This window comes from Dunckerocampus dactyliophorus, chromosome 1 (genome assembly GCF_027744805.1).
Source record: "Dunckerocampus dactyliophorus isolate RoL2022-P2 chromosome 1, RoL_Ddac_1.1, whole genome shotgun sequence".
Classification (NCBI taxonomy): domain Eukaryota; kingdom Metazoa; phylum Chordata; class Actinopteri; order Syngnathiformes; family Syngnathidae; genus Dunckerocampus; species Dunckerocampus dactyliophorus.
Genome location: NC_072819.1, coordinates 26,225,406 through 26,247,067, shown reverse-complemented (window position 1 = coordinate 26,247,067; position 21,662 = coordinate 26,225,406). Strand labels below are relative to the sequence as shown.

General features: G+C 39.5%; 2 protein-coding genes across 4 annotated transcripts; one reads left to right on the top strand and one right to left on the bottom strand.

Moving 5' to 3' along the window:
- The first annotated feature begins 4,346 nt into the window (after positions 1–4,346).
- On the top strand, positions 4,347–13,699 carry tmem51a (transmembrane protein 51a). Of its 2 annotated transcripts, none has more exons than XM_054780560.1 (3): positions 4,347–4,554; positions 6,412–6,876; positions 9,791–13,699. In XM_054780560.1, exons 2-3 carry the CDS (start codon positions 6,461–6,463, stop codon positions 10,173–10,175), a joined length of 801 nt encoding a protein of 266 aa, XP_054636535.1. In that variant the 5' UTR covers positions 4,347–4,554; positions 6,412–6,460; the 3' UTR covers positions 10,176–13,699. The 2 variants fall into 2 exon arrangements, with proteins under 2 accessions (XP_054636535.1, XP_054636536.1); XM_054780561.1 differs by lacking the exon at positions 4,347–4,554 and adding an exon at positions 4,685–4,801.
- Positions 13,700–14,239: 540 nt separating this feature from the next.
- Positions 14,240–19,160, bottom strand: LOC129185132 (chymotrypsin-like elastase family member 2A). Of its 2 annotated transcripts, none has more exons than XM_054781851.1 (8): positions 19,089–19,160; positions 18,827–18,915; positions 16,811–16,908; positions 15,191–15,313; positions 14,949–15,085; positions 14,711–14,856; positions 14,481–14,633; positions 14,240–14,351 (listed from the first exon to the last, which is right to left on the bottom strand). In XM_054781851.1, exons 1-8 carry the CDS (start codon positions 19,126–19,128, stop codon positions 14,334–14,336), a joined length of 804 nt encoding a protein of 267 aa, XP_054637826.1. In that variant the 5' UTR covers positions 19,129–19,160; the 3' UTR covers positions 14,240–14,333. The 2 variants fall into 2 exon arrangements, with proteins under 2 accessions (XP_054637826.1, XP_054637834.1); XM_054781859.1 differs by having other exon boundaries at positions 15,191–15,310.
- Positions 19,161–21,662: the final 2,502 nt, after the last annotated feature.

Here is a 21,662-nt window from a genome sequence, read left to right as displayed (position 1 = left end):
CAATTATTATGCAACTATTAGTGTGCAGAATTATTAGGTAACTCAAAGAAAAACAGAAATATTCCCATGTCATGACTTTATTTTCATTTCTTTAAAAATCAGAATGATAAACAACACAAACTTTAGAAATAAATATTTCTGACATTTCCAAAAATCAGTGCCCAATATACAGTAGCCACCCTTCTTTTCAACAACACGGAAAAGCCTTCCATCCATGGAGTCTGTCAGTTTCTTGATCATTTGACCGTCAACTTTTTGTGCAGCAGAACCAAAGCCTCCCAGACACTGTTCAGAGAGGTGTACCTTTTTTCTTCACGTAAATCTTACGTTTAAGGGCCCACAAGTACTCAATAGGGTTTAGGTCAGGTGAGCAAGGAGGTCATGTAATTATTTTTTAAGACCTTTTTAAGACCTTTACTAGCTAGCCACGCAGTGGAGTACTTGGATGCATGAGATGGAGCATTGTCCTGCATAAAAATCATGGTCTTCTTGAAAGATGCACACTTTTTTTCCGTACCACTGTGTGAAAAAAGTGGCAGTAGGTTTGGGAGTTCAGTTTGAGTCATCTTTTAATAATTCCAGCCCTTACTAGTACCCCACCTCCACCTTGTTGGCGTCTGAGTTGGAGTGGAACTCTCTGCCCATTGCTGATGCAGCCATGGGCCCATGCCTCTGGTTCATCAAGAGTCACTCTCATCTCACCAGGCCATAAAACGTTTGAAAAATCTGTCTTCACGTATTTCTTGGCCAAGTCATAGCATTTCAGCTTGTGTGTCTTGTTCAGTGGTGGTCAGGTTTCAGCCTTTCTTACCTTGGCCATGCCTCTGAGCACTGAACACCATGTACCGCACTTCTGGACAATCCAGGTAGACAACAGATCTGGAATATGACAGCACTGGACGGGTTCCTGGGAGCCTCACGTTAGATTTTTCTCAAATATTTGGCAGTTAATTTGCATGTTTTTCTCTCTACACGTTTCTTGGAACCTTTTTGTGCATTTGCAAAAAAACATTTAACGGTTCTGGGGTCACGTCCTAATATCTTGCCAATTTCGGCAATTTCAAGAGTGCTGCATCCCTATGAAAGATGTTTTACAGTCCTTGACTTTTCAGAGTTCTGGCCCATTTTGTCAGAGGAAAAGAAGCTGCCTGTGCACACCTAATAAATGGTGTTGATCTCCTAAGGCAGGGGTCGGCAACCTTTGCTATCAAAAGAGCCATTTTACCCCCTCGCCCACGAAAGTAAAATAGTCTGGAGCCACAAAACATCAGATTAAAACAACATTTTATAAACTTTCAAAAGTTTTAATCTGAGTTTTACCAGTTATAACAGCAGATTACAACAAACAAAAGTTCAGTGTGCATGTGTAACGGATGCCAAGTCGTAGGGTTATGATAGTAGCATCTTGGTTCAAGAAATGTGCAGGACATTATTAAGTGTGCAGCCTATTTTTTTTTTAGCTCTCTGGCTGTGGCGACAAACAGGTGTGTCGAACAACGCGCTCACATCCAGAGTGAATTATGAGTTGGTTTTGATTGACTGTCAGATTTGGAGGGAATTTTGGGGTATCAAGGTAGTTCAGAGGAGAAAAAGCTGTGTCGATCGAGTACTCTTGCTAGTACCGGATCTTGCTAGTAGTAATGAAGGTAAACTTACATAAATGTTTGTGTAAATTTATGTAAACTTACCTGATATGTTTACTCTGGTGCCCATGCTGCTGCTTTTTTCTTTATATCTCAAATGTCTTTTTTAGAAATGTCAAATAGCTCCAGGAAATCTGACACATGACACATCTGACACCTGGTCTTCGGCAGACAAATCTGGTTCTTTGTTTTTAAATTTCAATTTTTTTTCAAATTTAAATGGAATATTGTACATAATTGTATAATTATTTGATTAGATAATAGATATAGACATAGACCATTACAATTAATCACGTATGAGGCCGTGAAAGTTGATCTATATTTTTTAGTTCTTTTGACAATGAATTGGGAAAAACACTAGCTGATAGGGAAAAAAACATAAAGTATATATATTACAAATGGGTCATTATAACAAATAAAATAGTTCATAATGCAACAATATATAGATGCAAGTGTAAAACCAATATAGTCAGTCTTTATTGTTGCATATGTAACACAATTCATACATTATCTAATAACAAGTGGTTTCAGGTAAAACCATAAGATGCAACCGAGGTTTCTCACATCTCTCATCTGTCTCTTTTCCTGCATGTGACTGAAAACAGAAAGCAGATAACAACATTAAGAGGAAGAAAAACCTCCCCCCAGCACAACAAAACAGAACAATACAGCAAGTGGCCTGTGTATGGATTGGTGTTGTCATCGTTGTAGAACAGAGCTTTTGCTTTATGTCTTGAAAAACAACACAGCTTTAATGTTCCTCATGTTTGCATTGACATGATTTCATTGGCTTGGCATTGGCCTCTTGTATCATGTGACCACCAATTCCAATTCACTAAGCACGTTAAATACAAAACAAATTTGTGGCTGCCTGTTTTTGCATTAAATAAACAAAATGCAAAACATAAAACTACATAGCCTTGTGTTTCAAAAAAAAACTGCAATCTGGTGGCAAGTAATTATCCAATAAATTCTAATATTCCAAAAAATTCTCCCCCCGATATATAAATACATATATATATATATATTGTATTGTATTGTATTTGTACTTTATTTATCCCACAGTGGGGAAATTCACTTGTTACAGCAGCAAGCAAGATACGCAAGTAAAGAATACATTGTAAAGAATACATAGTGACTACAACATGGTTCAGGTGGTGCAGGTGTTGTAGAGCCTGACAGCGGTCGGTATGAAGGACCTGCGGAACCTTTCCTTCTTACACCGTGGGTGTAACAGTCTGCTGCTGAAGGAGCTGCTAAGGGAACCCACAGTGTCATGTAGGGGGTGAGAGGTGTTGTCCATGATGGATGTCAGCTTAGCCAACATCCTTCTCTCCCCCACTTCCTCCACGGAGTCCAGAGGACCGTCCAGGACAGAGCTCGCTCTCCTGATCAGTCTATTGCTCCTGCTCCTGTCCCTATCCGTGCTGCCACCTCTCCAGCAGCCCACAGCATAGAAGATGGCCGAGGCCACCACAGTATATATATATATATATATATATATATATATATATATATACAGTATATGTATATCTCATTGTGTGTGTGTATATATAGTATATATATATAGCATACAGAAAAACTGAAGGGTCTCTGATGTGTACATTAAGGATGCTAATCTTTAATCCAATCCAGTGTAGGTCATTATACTATATTATAAGATATACAAGCTTTGTGTTTTAGGTGACAAAGCAAATTAGTGTTATGTCTAATAATATATTTCATTAATGAATTTTATTTTTTACAATACACCACAACAACAAGCTGTTTGCCGAAAAATAGTCCCCGGGTTGCACTTTGGACACCACTGGTGTACGTTTTTAGGAAAGTGAAAGTGAAAGTGGCGCGGCATGGCTCAGGTGGTAGAGTGGTCGTCTCCCAACCTGACGGTAGTGGGTTTGATCCTCCGTCCTCCCGTGATCATGTTGCAGTATCCTTGGGCAAGATACTGAACCCGAAGTTGCTCCTGATGCTGCATCATCAGTAGGTAAATGTGTGTGTGGTGTAAAAGCGCGTTGAGTGCCTTTGAGGTGGGAAAGCACTATAGGGTGAAAGACCATTTACCAAAGTGCAACAGTTATGATTGAACAGTGTGAATTATTATTTTATTTTAAGTAAATGAATGTTATTGCCTGAAGTGCAGCATTAATAGTTTCAACTTGTATCCCAGTTGTCAATGGCAGCGTAATGATGGCACATGTTTACAAAGTGTTCCAAATCGGGATACTTTAACGATGGAAGAGGGTCTCCAAAAAAAAGTTGCTGTCAAAACCACCTCAAACTAACACTTGTACTCAAAATAACTACTTTAGTTCAACCTTTAAAAATACAATAATAACTGGATACATTCTATAACACAGCCATATTGGTATGATATACCTTCTATTTCACTGGAAAACCCCCAACAAATGAAATTACACATCGCTGGGATGCCCTTCCTGACACAACCCTGAGCAGGACCAGGGATCGGAACTATGCCTATGAACCTATGAAAGGCATAAACATTTACCGCATGTACCACCACAGCACCAGGGATTGCTCTTAGGAGGAGTTATTTGTTATTTATTTTTGATATAACCTTAATGATGTGTCCTCCCCTATTAAACACTATACAGCATGTCTCGTAAACGCCTGGTCCACTCTGTAGTTGAGTAAACAGACGCCCCCTATATGAGGAAGTAGTATGTAGTCCAGTCACCAAGGGGTTAACCTTGAAGTGGAAGTAACCGCCTCCTCTGTCTGGTTGTCTCTGTTTTTGCGGCGGATCCGTCTATTTCAGAGCGAAGCTGCTCTTTCATGTTGCATCATTTAGTGATTGAAAATGTCCTGTGGATGACTTCTTCAACCGTCGTCTTCATTTGACGGCAAACTGCAGCTTTGGTGTCGGCACTGAGGACGATTTAATGGGGAAGTAAGTGTGCAAAACGACCGCTTTAGGCGGCCTCCTCTTTCCAAAAGTTAGACGACGACCCTTTATTATCAACTTTACGACCTGCCTCCCCTGGCAGGTCGTAAAGTCGTGGCGCGGTGTTAGGATCATTCTGGAAAGCAAATGTGTTTAAGTTGTGTTCTATTGCCGATTGGAGCCTTTTACTCCTCAATCAGGAAACTTTTCTCATGAACAAGCGGACGTGATTGTGATGTGTAACAATGGTCAGGTAACCAGAAGAACGCTACATGTTGAATTTTTCTTCCAAGTGAAAACGTATGTGTTGTTTTGGTGAATTATAAGTACTTATGTTGCATTGTAGCAATGCTTTTACATGTCGAGTAGGTGTGTCTAATAGCAGACCCACTTGGCACGATGGGGGTACTTTACTCAGCTGTCCGTAATCATTGTGGCTCATACCATACATTCTTCTGAGTACACTCCTCTGTCTAGCTGTCCCTCCAAGCAGGTCAAGGCATGTATGCAGGAGCCAAAAAAAAAAATCCCCTCATATTGGACAAATTAAATTAGCCCAATAATGTGTGTGTTTGATCAAAAGGGGGAAGAAGACAACGGTATGTTTCATTGCAGTCAAATAAAATGTTGACAATTTGACAGGAAAAAGTGCAATTTGTGTTCAAATTAATGTAGTTGTGTGCCATTTGAGACTGGTGGGAATTTTGAAATATAGTTTGGGCTTGGTTGACGTGAACAAAAAATCATGGTGTCACATTAAGCTGGTATCTGCGGGTAAGTTTTGGCAGCCTTCGTCATTCAGTTATATTCTACACCTGACCCCCTGAAGTGGTCACCAGTAGGGCACTTATAGGCAAACAACCATTCACAGCTATGGCCAATTTAGAGCCTCTAGTTGGCCTAGCATACATGTTTTTGGGATGTTTGTGGGAGGAAGCCCATAAACACTGAAAGAAAACATGCAAACTCCACACAGAATGATCGATCTCCTGACTGTGAGGCCAACATGCTAACCACTATACCACCGTGCCCCAGCCTTGATATTTTTTTCTGAATACATTTCACCAAAAAGCCCTACTTTCATGCAGTGATGATAAAGTGATTTGGCGGCACAGAAGTACAGTAAATGCAGGTATAGTCTTTTGGTGCATCACAATAGTGCAACTTGGTGAAACGCTGGGGTTCATCAGCTTGGCCAGAGAAAAAGTTCAAACTCTGACTGCCATTCCTATGTACATTTAGAAATGTCCTGCCTCTCAGTTATCCAGAATGCAGTATACTGTATGCTGCATTCTTCCTCATCAGCAAGGCACTTGTCATCATGTTTGGGCTCTTTTTATCATGTTGGAAAACTACCACGTGGTCCAGTTTCCCAAGGGACTGACTTAGGCTTTGCTTCACTGTGTCACAGTACATGTCGCAATTCATGTTTCCCTAAGTGAAATGCATAGTGATTCACATACAGAAGTGGAGTCCAGTCCCATACTGTGATCCTGAAAAGGAATACATGCTATAAAAATTGATTGATGAATGTGTTTAGCAAACGATTTTATAGCTGTTTTAGTTTGCTTTTGACTCTACAGGAGCTGCTGCTGTCCATATTGAGCTTATAATGTCCTCACGTTAAAAAATAAGTGACTTTTCTGTAAATCTTTGACTTTTCAACACACCCTTTCTGTTGACATGTCAGTGGCTTTGTACGTCACTTTATTTTATCTGTGTAACTATGAAAACTGAGCTTGAATTCCCGTTAAGTGCAAACCTGTGGGTGGGAGTGACCTGTTTCCGCATACTTTTATACATGTTAATTGTTTGAAGCAGTCTCACAAGGAATTGTTTAATAAACTGTGTTTCTCTCTGTAGTTTATCACCCCTTTGCATTTGGATTGACTGAGTTGGAGTGACTGTCAAGATGCGTTCCAGTGCGGATGGACAATCCAGCCCCCGCAGCAGAGGAAGCACTAATGACAATAATAACAATAGCAGCAGTAATGAGAACAGTGGAAACTCTGGTTCCCAGTATGCACTCTGTGCTCTGGGTGTTGGACTGGTGGCCCTGGGCATCGTGATGATCGTGTGGAGCGTCGTACCTGCAGAAACCACTGCGAACAGCGGCAGCAGCAGTGCGGGTGGAGGAGAAGGTGATTCTACTGGATCAAGAAAAAGTAAAGCTTCCTCTGTGGCCTTTGTCCTGGTGGGCTCGGGGGTGGTCATGCTGCTGCTGTCCTTGTGTTTGGGGATGAGGAACAAGCAGCGGGAGCAGCAGAGGCTCCAGGAGTCCCAGAACCACACAAGAATGACAGCCAGGGAGAATGGGGATGCAGAAAGGTGAGTTGACCCATGTTTCTTTCTGGTTAAACATAATAAAGACATCAAAATACAATGCTCTGACATCAGAAAAGTAGCTAGTGACTGTCCTAGAAGTCGCTACATTATGTCATCGTACACTTTGCATATGATGTTGAAAAATGGTGTAGGAAAAAAACATAACCTCGTAGGAGAGACAAAAAAGTGAGTAAAAAAACACCCTAATTATGTTTGGAACTACAAATAAACTAGGTTCTCTGTTCGTTACTTTAAAATTTACCACCATTTCATGAAAGTAAACACACTAATATTTTATCTCGGCCAGCACCTCTCAAAGTTCTCCCATCACATGCTGGCTATTGAGAACTTAGTTAGCACTAAGTTAGCACAATTGAACAGCGAATAACAGATTATGCTGTGTTTATTCTATGGCTCATATTAACTTGAATCAGTGTGGTTCGTGAGTAGCACACTCTTCTGGTGAATATATGTAATAGCAATTCATGGCTTGTGACTGCCTTTGGGCTGGGTGGACCTGTCAGCAGCACCCGCCGATACTCAGTGTGAACACAAAATGCAGAACAGTACGTGCTTTCACCATCATAGAAAACTCCCCAACGATGCCAGAAAACGTTGCTTGATTTGTCACTACTTGTTTTTCAGAAAATGTTGTCAAGGGGGGGTAGGAATGCCATTCGATCTAATTACAAAATTGCCAAGTTGGCCACACTGTTTTGTGGTGTTATTGAAGGTTGCAGTTTGTTTGGCCCATGACTCAAACTGCAGAGATGCTTGAGGATAATTTGGTTGCATATCATACTTTGTTCAAGATTCAAGAGAGTTTTATTGTCATGTGCATAGTAAAACAGCAGTTATACTATGCAATGAAAATCTTATTCTGTTCATTCTCCCAAGAAAAGAAAGAAAACACAAGAAAGAATAAGAACATAAGAAACATATATACCAATAAATTAAGCAACAAAAACAGAAGAGACATTAATACAAATAAATAAATAAAGTGCTATGAGTGTGTGCTTGTGTTGCGTGTGGCGTGTGTGAGTGTTTCGTTGAGAAGCCTGATGGCCTGTGGGTAAAAGCTGTTTGCCAGCCTTGTGGTCCTGGACTTGAAACTCCTGTAGCGTCTGCCTGACGGTAGGAGTGTGAATAATGAGTGTTGTGGATGTGTGCTGTCCTTGATGAGGTTGTGTGTTCTGCATAGGACTCTAGTTTTATAAATGTCTTGCAGTGAGGGGAGGGCTGCCCCAACAATGTTCTGTGAGGTCTTGTTGTATATCACACTAGTAATCCACACCTGCATTTTTTTTACAACCTAACCTGACAACACATGGTTTAATTTGGCAAATTTGATAGAATTTGTTTTGAAAATCTTGAATTGAGATTATGAGAAAATTGTGTCTGTCACATGACAGCCCATCTTGACAGCATCCATACTAATATCTTCCTGTGCTGCCATCGTTTATAAGCTTGCAGTTTCACCTTGACAGTTAAAATATCCATTATATCATGCTGCTTGGGAAGATGGATTTGAGGCAATAGAATAGGGGAGAAGGCTTCTGTATTATATTGAATGTGTTTGTGGATTATATCCTCTTGAAAAACCAGTGTTGATCAAACATGTTTTAATCACCATTTGTTGTTTCATATCAAGATAAAGTTGCAGAGGAGGATTTCATTTTCACTTTTGACTGTTAACAGTCTGCTTGCATTAAGCCCACGATCCAGAAGACTGAGCTGTGTTTTTTTCCCAAGCTTGCTTGCAATCACTTTGTAATGTGCAACACCGCCACCTACATGACTAGAATGGAACAGTCCCACCCAGAACATGATTTTTCAGTTCAGTGAGTATAATTACAGTTTGACTTGATTTGGCCTTCAGCCATTAAGAAGATCTCAGTCAGTAAATATAATGGCAGATTGGCAGAGCTTGATGAAAAATTGATAAACTTGCGGAACTGGTGAAAACAACTGCGAAAGCTAACAATTTATACATTTATCAGTGCATTTAGGTTATATTATTATGTTATAATTTGAGGTGTAAATATGACAGAAACTAAATCGTCAAGGTTAATGAAACTAAACGGGCTTAATGATGAATATGATTTATTCCTCCAATTTGAATGAAAAATTCAAACATATGTGGATTTCATAGCCGATTTCACAAATGTTCAATATGCGCTCCGGGTTGTATCTTGTAGGGTTTCATTATCAAGCGTTTCCTCAGGATGCGCCAAACTGTTGTTGGAGGAATCGGAACAATTTCTTTGGGCTTCGCAACAATTTTTGATGAACACACTCCACCGTCTCTTCTGATGTTTTTGGTTGTCCAGATCCTTTTGTCCTGCACAAACAGCCTTCCTCTTTGATTTTTTTTTTTTTTTTTTTTTTTTGTGCCATGTCCAAATTGGCATTACTGTTGGTGACTGTTTTGAGGACTCCCTCACAAATACACGCTGCACAGTCTTGTTCGACTGTGATCGAGCATACACCAACACACAAAAGGCTTTTTCTCTTCCAGTGAAGGGCATCTCTATGCCTGTGAAGATAAGAATATTAAACCTCAGATTTTGACCTGTTTAAAAACATGCAAATGAGAAGAAATTTGAACGGGAATTCGCTTAAATATCACCTTGCAAAAAGATGGCACTTTTTTTTGAAACAGCCTGTACCACTCAAAAAGTTAGGGGTATGCACAGCTGTTATGTTGGTGAACAGCAAGTTGTGCGCCGAAAATTGGACATGTTGGACATGTGCATTCAAAATTAGAAAAGGTCAAATTAAGTTCACCTGTAAAGTTTATACAGTAGGACATTTTAGGTTAATCGTGAAATATATCTGAAATATAACTAACTTCTTGTGAGTAGTATATAATTGTCATTTGTGTCATTGATCAGTGATTTCAACTTTCTGTATGCAGCCCGGAGGAAGATGCTCAGCGCTATGCTGTACCTACCTATGAAGAGGCAGTCGGCAGTGGCCAGTACCCCGTACGTCAGAGCAACCTTCAGCCCGTCTCCTCCCAGCTCCCCTCCTATGATGACTTGGTACAAGTTGATGGGGTGCAGTATGAATTTGAGGGCTCAGATGTCACTGGATCACAGCCTGGCCCCACTTCTGTCCCGACAACTACTGCTGCTTCTGCATCGAACCGTAAACATGGCAAAAGTGGTCGCAAGCTCCTCCCCATCAAGATCCGGAGGATTAAATCAGAAAAGATGCATAATTCTCAGCCAGCTACTGGGATCAGTATAGAACCACTCACCCCACCGCCACAGTATGAGGACAAGGTGCCTCCCCTTTAAGGTTTATGTTGATTTAGGTCCGTATAGTTGCTAGAAACTACCATCATGACATCATCAGCTCATGGTGAGCACAATCCTCCTGGAATCTTCTCAGTATCAAATTAATCTGTCATGTTCCATTATTTCAAAGAATCGACAAACAGAAACCTGTGCTTTGACAAACTGGAACTCTTTTCTGCACATGAGACAAAGGTGAATATTGGAACAAAAGCATACACCAAATAGCGCTCTCCTTGTAATGCCAAAGTAGCTTCTTTGACATTCATTGTGATTATGTAAGTGACACACATTGATGATATCCTAAGACTTCACGGGGGAGGATTTTTAAACACAAGAGGATGAGAAGAAGCTGTTAAAGCAACTCTGACTGACTAGCAGCAGAGGGTGACAGTGACAGTGCGTTAAATCTTCTCAGTGGGCTTGACCCCATCTACCACCATTATACACACACGTACACACTCCTTGACAGGCTATGAGATTGTTGCTTTTAGAGCTTCTTGGCTTCTGTTCAACCAGCAGCTTAACTCCCACATCCTCCATTACCGAAGACTTCTTTACCCTCTGGAATAATTCACTTTGATCAATGTGTTCTCACAAGAATTCTGCAGGAAATTGTTCTATAAGTTAAAAGCTAAAAATGAAAAAAAAAATAATAATAATTTTACAGTTGCATAAGTATCCCTGTGCCTGAAACACTTGTAACGACATTCCAAAAGAGCTGGCTTGGAGTCCCACAATACACTCTATAACATGATTGGCACAATGTGCTAAAAATTGTTATTTTTGGCCAACACACGTTATCATTATTTGAATTTGAGTGTTAACTACTCTGTCCCGATCCAGCTTTTTCACAGCCAAACAAATACTGATATTGCATCCTTGAGTATTGGTCGATACATACAAAACATACATACTTTTTTTTTTTTTTTTTTTTTTTTTTTTTACTTATTCTCTTGTGTGAAATATTAGAAAAGTTGCTAAAAATGACATCTTTTATCATGGACCCTTTAGCATGTGTTCACACTTGTCATGTTTGGTTTGGCTAAAACAAACTCTGGTGCGATTGCTCTGCTAGTACTGTTCGTTGGATGAACACGATCATACGAACTCTGTGCGGTTCAGTTCACTTGAGCTGAATTGTGAACACAACACGGACCAAAGATGGGTACAAATGTTAAAATTACAGCAAAAAGCATGCAGAAGTTACCAATATGTAAGAGAAAATGAGTAGGAAGCGCTGTCTCTCTGCTCTGCCCTCTCACAATGGCACTCTTTGAAAGTATATTTAGAAGCTTTTGTAAAATATAGCAGAATATAAAAATAAGTTATTTATTCAACCCAGCAAATTTTGGATTGATTTACTTATGTCACAAAAGCTGCTACATCAAGTCTTTACTTTTATGTTGTGAACACGAAGTGAAGCGCTTTTTTATTTTTGGTTTGGACCAGCATCCCGAACCACAAGTGTGAATGCAGCCTTAGTCTGTTTTAGCCAGACTTTAGTTGGACCACAGTGTGTCTCGCTCCTCAGTTTGTGTACATACCGTAAAAGTTATGAAAACGTCACCTCAACTAAACTGTTGGTGATGTGTTTGTAAACTTTGTGCATTTACCCACTTGTTCGGTTTGTACGAGCAAATAAGCCTAAACACACAAATCACACTCTGATGGGGACTAAATCAATCATTTGGACACCACCTAGAAGAGGTTCCAAACTAACTTAACTTTCATGGTGCATATACTGTACATCATCATAACCAACTGAAAGATGCCTGGTGGGATACAGTGCCTTTCTCATTTTTAAGACATGTATTAATAAAAAAAAAAAGTGTTTTTCTCTAAGTCTGTATTTCACTCGTTACACATTGCAGTATATTTCATAAGATTCAGATTCACAATGGTTCCCTTTGTTAGTTGGGCTTTATTGACCACACTTTCCATGAACCTTGGTTACATAAAGTGATTTTAATCAGTCAGTCTTTTAGACTTCAGCGATGTGTGAGGGCTTTTTCTTAGAATGCTGCCGACGTGCAGTAAGTGAAGGGCCTTCCCTTATCCTGCGTCAATAATCACCATTCAAAAAATAGTTTTTGTGGAACAACCTTTTTCTAGAGTTTTAAAGTTATGGGAATTGTCTGTGCCCCACTTTTATTTTTGAAGACTACCCCTACCTCACTAGTCACTATGACTGAAGAGACTTGTGGTGTGTCCAAGTCAGCTTCTGTAGTATTCATAATAAAAACATCCCGAAGGGAAGGAGGTAAACAAGGGAACAATGGGAGTAAGCTTGTGAATAGCCAAAGGACTTGTCACAGTCGTCATGGGAATATCAGTTGAGCTCGGAAAGCAGCAGCGTAAGAGTTGACTGTCACCATAGGCCTTTTTTTTTTTTTTTAAGTCTTATTCAAGTTGACCAACAGAAAGACGCTTTGAGTGTGCAGCTGCACTGTTCTAACAGCAAGGCTTGCTCATCAACCACAGCTTGACTTGCGGCCCTGTTTTCACCTCCAAGTATGCTGGCAAAGAGCCACACAGCACAATACTCCATTCAGTGGGAAATGTTGCTATTAGCATACACTATTTTATCAATACCTGCCAAATGTCATAATTGACCAACTTACATTAAGAATACACAGTCTGTCATTGCCCTTGAACATTACAAGTGTCCTTTTGCTTTGTTTAGTGTAGTTAATGGAAAAAGTGCTAGAAATTATACACTGCCACTATTTGTATGAAGCAACAAAGGTCATTTAGACACTCGCAGATTTGTCATTCCAGCATTTATAGCATCTCCAAGCTCCCACAACTTTTCTACTTTTTTTTGTTTGTTTGGTAATTGAGTACCTCACAGGTTTATATCTTCCATGAATGATTTTATGACTTTGTTGCTGAATGATGATTGCAGACAGAGTTCTATTTTATATTGAGTGTTGAACACACGTATGCTGTTTGTTTCATTTTTTTGTATTACGTTTATATGTGTTGTGAAAATATGTTGGGGAAAAATTCCTTTCCTCCTGTGGCGTGAAAACAAATTTATTTTGAGAGTATTGTATGGGAAATAAAAAGTAGTCCATTTGTCAATGACAGATGTTTACTTCTGGCATTTTTCAGCTTTGAAAGATGAAAACATGTACATATATTAGTGTTTTTTAAAGTGGCACAAATTTCTTGGCGCGCCCCAGAGGACTTCACAGAAGGTGCAGCAGCTTGCAGAAAAATGAAGAGAATTTTGTGCACATTTTCTAAACCTGCTAAGCAAATGCCATCTATTCAAAAGGCAAAATGTATTCATTCTCACTTCCTAAGAAGACAAAATTAGACATCAGAAAATCAGTAGGTTATCAAGGGCTGATTTTAAAAGGATTTAAATGCAGTCAGGACTGTGCAAAAATGAATTGTGATGTCATCTGACTTGAATTTGCAATGGGTTTTATTACATTATAGTTACAAGTTGTTTATATTAGCAGGGGTGTTTATGCATTTGTTTTTAAATGTTAAATGAGGTTATTTAAAAAAATAAAATTCCATTTGACCTTTCAGGGTTTCCACTAGGATTTTCTGAAGCTGTGGTGGTGGGCTGCATGGGACTGCCGCCGCTGTGTTGTGCCGCTTCTGCGTTTGCAGTTTTCAACAATTTTTTAGGACTTATTTATTTATTAACGTATTTAACTTTTATCAACTTCCAGCGGAACATGAACCGAGAACATTGCAAAATTGTTACTTTAATGGCAAAGTTGCTGAGAGCACTTAAAGTGAGTCTAAAATGTCGAGCCTTGTTTTCTTACCTCACGTATGTAGTCCAATAGTACTATGTGACTAGTACAAAATGTTGTACTATTTGACACAACCCTACATTTAATCACATGCACGTGCCAACAGGACAGACAGCCGATTCAGGAATGTTTTATCAAAATAAAGCGCATTGATATTTTAAATAGTTTTCAAGCTATTTGTGGTCAATTTGTGCATAAATATTAAGCTATATATGTATCTATATAGCTTATACGTATATCCATTCATACAGTATATTACTTTAAAAAAAACCCTCATGTTTAAGTTGTGGCAGCTTTTATTTTGTCGTGGCGCTGCGCCACGATCACTTCCATGTAGCAAAAACCCTGCCTTCTGCAGCTGCTACAAACATGAACAGCCTCTTCAATAGTTACTCGTAACCTGCAGATACAAGAAAAATTCAATCATACACACCCTGTTTTTACAAAGCTAAAACTTTTTGTCCCCTTCAGACTTCTTCAGTTACAGTATGCTCATGAAGGCATTTCCTGTGTGAAAAATGTTGCTCACTTTGTCGATCCAGCTCATGTAGGAGCTAACTTGGGTAAAAACAGTGGGCTTCTTGAAGACATTGCAGCCTTGACCAGAACCGAAGCTCACCACTCCGTAGACGGTCCATGTGCCATCAGGGTTCTGACAGTTGAGAGGACCTCCAGAGTCTCCCTATAACACGCAAACAAGAAATCATACATTTTTTAATTGTAATTTGAAAGTTCCTCGCATCCCTCTTTATTCCTCACGTTACAGCCAGCAGAGATGCCGTCGCCACCGGCACAGACCATCTTGTCAGTCGCCAGGACGCTCCACCAGTCAGGCTGTGAGCATGTGTCATGGTCGACCACAAGCAGGAGAGCCTGCTGCAGGACGTCAGCCATGGGGCCATCAGCTGGGAGAATAAAACACACAGTAAGACCATTAAGATGGGTTTGGAGGATTGGGGGATTTGGGGATTGAGGATTTGGGGACACCAACACTCACTGGACAGCCGACCCCAGCCGGTGATGTAGCATGCAGTGCCGTGCGAAAGCACTGCATTGGGTTGTGGGAGGCAGGCAGGCATGATGGTGTCAGAGGAGACCACAGGGGAGGAGAGCTTGATCAGGGCAATGTCGTTACTGCAAAAGCCACGTTCAAAGTATTACACCTAATGTTATGACACCTAAACAATTTGTCCACTTGCGAATTGACTGTGTGATTGTCTGTCGAATATATGTTGTTACCGGCTTAGAAAGATGTTGTAGTCCTCATGGGTGATGGAATGGGACACCCCCCGAGTTATCGAGTTCTCCTCGCTCGCCTCCAAGCTGTGTTTACCCACTTCGACTCGGTAGGTGGAGTGGCTTCTGTGAGATAACACATGTTTTCATAGACCGACCGTGGTAGGCCGACATGAAAATTATGATACTTGACTTTCTTTCCTGGACTTGGCTACTGTGTTGACTTTTAAAACAAATGTCACAGCCTAAGCCTAATCGCAAGTATTTCTCAGATGTTTTACAATGTTGTTTACAGCCACCTTGAGAAGCTAATTGCTGATGCTGTATCCATTAGCTTCACAACTGATATGTGTTCATTTCATTTCATATGTGATGTTACACATATCGGTATCGGTAGATATCGGTATCGGAAATTGAGAGTTGGACAATATTGGCATATCGGTTATCGGCAAAAAAAACAATTTCGGACATCCCTATGTGTGTATATATATGTCATATTCATAACAATACATGATACAGACGAAATGATTAGAAGCAGAGCACTGAAGCTGCCGCATTACCTCGTTTCCTAGTTCTAGTCTGCACTCACGCAGAAACATTTTGGACCAGCTGGATCATCGTTAGAGACTTACTGGAACTTGTTTCAATGAGTTCATGAAATGTCAAATGTAAGACGACCCTAAATATCTCTTGTCTGTCTCTTCTCTCTTCTTTTCCAAGAAGAAAAGAAAGTTCAATTTCTTATGTTCAGACAGACTGTTTTAAGGTACATTGAGTGGAAATTTGACCTTGCTACTTTTCCTAGAGCTATTATTGGAAAAATACTTTATACGACAAAATCAAAGACAGAATGAATCTTTTTAGATCATGTTCCCAATCTCATTGAAATAATCTTTGATTCATCATATTTTATTAATGACATTCCTTAGATGCTCAACCCCTTGCTGTTTAATGATTCTGCTTTATCGAAAATCGTTATCTTAAAAAGAGCATCAGAACTCCTCTGTTGTGCCTACTTTTTTTCGCCAAGTCATTGGTGACAGGAAGAAAAGTTCTGAGTCGTTATGTGCCACCTGCCGGCTTGTGTGTATAAATACTGTATCTCAACCCTACACTACATTACATTACACTACAGACACTTTAATACCAACCTGAATACTTGAAATTGTCTTTTTGCACAGCACACACCTCTTTCATTTGTATATACATTTGCATGCCTTAATATTTATCTTGTTTATTTTACTTTTGTCTTATCTATTTGTACACTATTTTTTTTTTACTATTTCATACTACTTATACTATTTTTTTAATGCTGGTATTCTGAGTGGACTGCATTGTACAGGGAAACGTGTTTCTTTACTGTGCACATGACAATAAACACTTTGAATCTGTCTTGAATCTCAAATATAAACCATCTGTCCTTTTCAGAATTTTTTTCCTAGGAAAAAAATATTGTTATATATTTGGGTACACTGTATTGAGTTATAAGTTCATAATCTATTACCATTTGTACTACTTTACTACTACTATGGATTAAAATACCATAGGCTGCAAGCCTGTTGGCCATCGGTTTTGCAGGCAGACATCATCCTCATTCGGGGAACCCTGGTGTTGCGAGTCTACCTGATGCAGTGTGCAGCAGTGAGGACCCATTCCAATGTGATGAGGGTTCCTCCACAGACGTGACTCCAGCGCCCACTGCTGTCTGACTGGAGGGAGACCTGCATGGTGACAGAATAACGTACCTGTACATTCTGAGATGCGTGGAAATAAAACATGAACCCTCTGGATTCACCTATACTGTAGTCATTTCTTTTTAACCATTTCAGCTAAGTAATGTAGTGAAATTTCCAAAAAGTTAATTTTCAATCTCAGCGTTTTAAATGTAGAATAAAAACATTTAAACAGTACATCAACTTCCACCATTTGACTCTTTGTGGCCACATTTGAACAACCGAAACCCGTGAAAAGCATGTGGTTTTAATTCCTTGTTATTTACAATATTAAATCCTATAACTTAGATAAAATGGCTTTCATTCTAAACTCAGTAATTGGACAAAAAATATAGTGTTGATATATAGAAATATAGTTTGAATGTTTTGTACTAGATTTGGTCATTTATCCAAGTTTCATCAATAATATTATTCTGATTATATTCTATTTAAAAATATTTGGACAATAACATTATATAATTATAATATTCGTAGTTACGTGTGTGGGGGGCGGGACATACAAGTGATTTGAATAAAAAACATTTCAGAGAATATGCAGCATTTTTATTGTCAAGGTTGTTTTCTAATAAGTTCATAAGGCAAACAATTTGAAGGGATTAAAAAATATAAATGGCTATTTTATAGCTATATGCCAAGAACTGATGTTTGTTGAAAACATTATGCAGGAAAAGCAACAAAGCAATTGAAACAAAGCAAAAGCAATTGATCTAGTTTGTTGCAAGAAGGGAGGAAAAAAGGTTTTAAATAGAAGCAACTCAATGACTGTGGAATTTCGCAGTTAAAGGTGCTGTCTGCCTTGGTAAGGTACTGCAAGGGGGATGCTAAATTTTGAATGTGTTGACAACTATGAAGGCTGTTACAGTCTGAGCCTGGTCCTTTTAGAAGAACTGCATTGTGGGAAGTTGAGTGTCTATCTCTTCCCTTGTCTGTCTGTTTTCTGCATCCTGATTGGCTGTAGACCAATGTCAATCAATCTCTTTCATGCTGTCCTGCCATGTCTGCTGTGGCAGCACTAGCTCGCTTGCTAGCTTGTAAATGAATCTTCGGTTCGTCTGCAGCAATATGTTTTAACAAGGATACAAAAACGGCGCAAGGACAAAAAGGCACAGTCACAGGAGTGAAATATGAGTGAGTGAGTAAATAATTTCTTGTGTTGATCATTAAGGTTGATCATTGAAATTCAAACAAAGGTTTGAACTTTTTTGAGTGTTTGAACATGCGATACATATGAAAAAATTGTATTGCCTGTCCAAGAAAAGTGTATAAAGTGTATGGTGAGGGGTTTTACAGCCTTAAAACATATATAATAATTGTAAAAAAAAATGAAGTTGGCTACTTTGCAGATTTCACTTATTGCTGGCTATTTTGGGAACCTATCCCCCGCAATAAACGAGGGAACACTGTATCATGCCCGCTTCCTGCAAGCCACGCTCCACATAATATACACACAAGCATTAGTTATGTTTGTTGTCAGTTAATAATAGCGATTTGGCAAATGTTGGTTGCGTTTCTGAGACTGCTTTGATGTACTGTATGTGTACGCGCGATCAGTGGAGGACTTAGCAATTTTGGGGCCTAAGGCAAACATAGCCAGGGGCCCTCTTCATATGTTCTTTTAACACAAAAAAGCAGGAAAGGCAGCCTCAAAGACCCCTATCAAAATACTGTACAGGCTTGCACTAAATGAATACGGCGTGAACAGAATGAGAGAATAACGTATATATTTTGTTTGAAAAAAGTGTACATTGGCCAAAGAGGAGCAGCACATTTAGGAGTACACATACATAAATCACATTACGGCCTAACATTCATGCCCCATTTAATTAATATTTCTTTAAAAGTCAATAAACGGGCAGCATCGCCAAAACTAATTCAAATATCAGTGCAACCCTTGTTTGGACCTCACCTGCCAGGGCCAACTGTAAGGCCTGACGTCCACTCCTGCTACCACTCGGTCTACTGCAGGAGGATAGGTGGGAAGGCCGCATCCACAGACTAAAAACATGTCAGGAACACACTTTATTTCCTGTTACTGATACCAATCATGTGAAGCTGCATCTGCGTGTACATATATGCATTTGACCTTTTAACATTAACTTACAATTGCAATGTAAAATTATTTTTGGTCAATATTCTACACATTTAATCAAAAAGGTAAACTGTCTTACCGCTAGTTACCATAAATGTGAGAACCACCAGTCTCCTCATGACGTTAGGACAAGCAGGAAGTGTCCAAATGACTGTCCTGAGAAAAAGTAGCCGATATGCACAGCAAACAGGCACTGAGCACTCACAACATGTGGTTGGTGAAAGCATTTTCCCAAGCTTTTATCTTGTGGGGATTGGTGTTTAAATGTATGATCATTTCATTTTGAAGTGTTGAAAAGTAATACTTGAAAAAATACTGACTTTAATCTATAACACAACAAGACCAGCAAAAACATACTGTACCGCCAGCAAGGGTACATGTTTTCTTTCTATTTTTTAGGTATTAAATACTGCAAATAATAATATAAAAGGAGGAAGGTGAAGCAAAGCTACTAACATCCATCCATTTTCTATACCGCTTGTCCTCAATAGGGTCACGGGGGTATGTTGGCGCCTATCCCTGCTGCCTTTGGGCGAGCGGCAGAGTACACCCTGGACTGGTCGCTAGCCAATCGCAGGGCACATACAGACAAACAACCATTCACGCACACATTCATACCGATGGACAATTTAGAGGTGCCAATTAAACATGCATATTTGTGGGAGGAAAAAAAATGGAGATTGATATTTTGCAATATTTTGCCACAAGATGGAGACAGATGACTGTAGTTGGCCTTGTGAAACATCACCATTTCACCCAGGATAAAATAAAACATGCTTCATTCATTGGCTTCGCAAAACACCACGATGGTGCGTTAACGTAAATTGTAAATGAAATATATTTTACTGACCTTAGCTTAAAACTGTTCAACAATTATTTAAATTACTGGGTCATCATTTGTTTTTCATCCACGTGGGTTGAAGGTTCCTTAAAAGACCTTCAAACATATCTAACAAAATGAATACAACGAAAAAAAACACACTTCCGTCTTTGAGATACACTAATCGTTTTTTATTTTTTTCCAACGGCATATAATGGTTTATGTGTCTTATAAGAAGTCGGTTGGGTGGAAGCTGTATAGCAGCAAAGGGGTGAGAGAGGGTGGGGGGGTTGTCACGTCATATTCATTTTTCAATACCCGTATGTGTAATGGTGCAATTGATTCCAATGAACGTGACACTTACCCCGGTTGACTTTGAGATCACCAGTCAATGACATCAGAATAGAAAACCATTGACACACCAATGTGCTAATATTCATGTAAACTCCAAGCCTTCTTGCTGTGAGACAATCACCATTGCTTCTTGAACAGGCTGCAAGTGTTAGTAGACCCCTAAATAATAATTTAGATATTAGGTCAGACCCAAAGTTAGGCTTACTAAATGGCACTTCCATTACTGCAGTGAGGTCACGAGGGAGAAATTAGCACCTTTATCAACAAGGCATTAATAGACCATAGCTGAAGTCATCATCACCATGAATGTATGTGTGTGTATTCACACATGTGTATGTTGACTCTCCTGTTTCGACATCATGGGGACAAAGTAGCCTTTATGCAGTGTGCCGTGCTCCGAGGCAGAAACATTGTTAAGCATTATAACATTCTGTAACTAAAACCACATGTGCCAAAGTGGAGGACAGACAGAGGCCCACTCTGCTGCTCAAGTGATGGTGGACCAGTGACGACTGAAGATGGCATTCGACTGAGACATTTGTCATGAAGTCATACCCAGAAGCCTAAAATATTATACTGTAGTATAATATTAAGTATTATAGTATAGTAGTATAGTAATAGTAATAGTATAATAAGTATGTTATTTTCTTGTTTCTATTTCTATTCTTGTTTACTTTTAAGTAACCATTATTTACAGTAGCTCTTACACTCACATGCGTGAGGCACATCTTCACAAAAACTCTACTAGACTTACAAATATCATTGTTATTGCATTGTGTAGGAATAGTGTGTTCTTTTCATGTAGCAGAATTAAGTAACCAAAATATTAGAAACACTCCTCGATGCAGCAAAGTTCCATCCATCCATCCATCCATCCATCCATCCATCCATCCATCCATCCATCCATCCGTCCATCCATCCATCCTGTCTTTGAGCGTGAGGCCGGGTACACTGGACTCTGGACAGATTTTATTGAATTAGTGTTTCTCTACCAATAGCAACAAACAACAAGAATTATTACATTGCTTTTCATGAATTACAAGTGTACAGTACCCAAAGTCATGTGTATGTTGGGTTCATGTTAATATATATTAAAAAAAGAAAACTGTATTCTCGCCCAACTGGGTGGTATTTTCTTCAAGCTCAGGTCCTCTACCAGAGGCCTGGGAGCTTGATGGTTCTGCACAGGATCTTACCTGTTGCCAGTATTGCGCTCTTCTGGACGGAGATGTCAGATGTTGTTCCTGGTATTTGCTGGAGCCATTGACCCAGCTTGGGAGTGACTGCCCCCAGTTTCCCCATCACTACTGGCACCACTGTTGCCTTCACACCCCACATTTTATTTAGGTCTTCCTTCAGCCCTTGGTATTTATCTAGCTCTTTGTGTTCCTTTTAATGGCTGTTGCTAGCATTTGGGATTGCTACATCTTGTATGTATGTACTGTATGTATGTATGTACAAGTATATATGTATGTATGT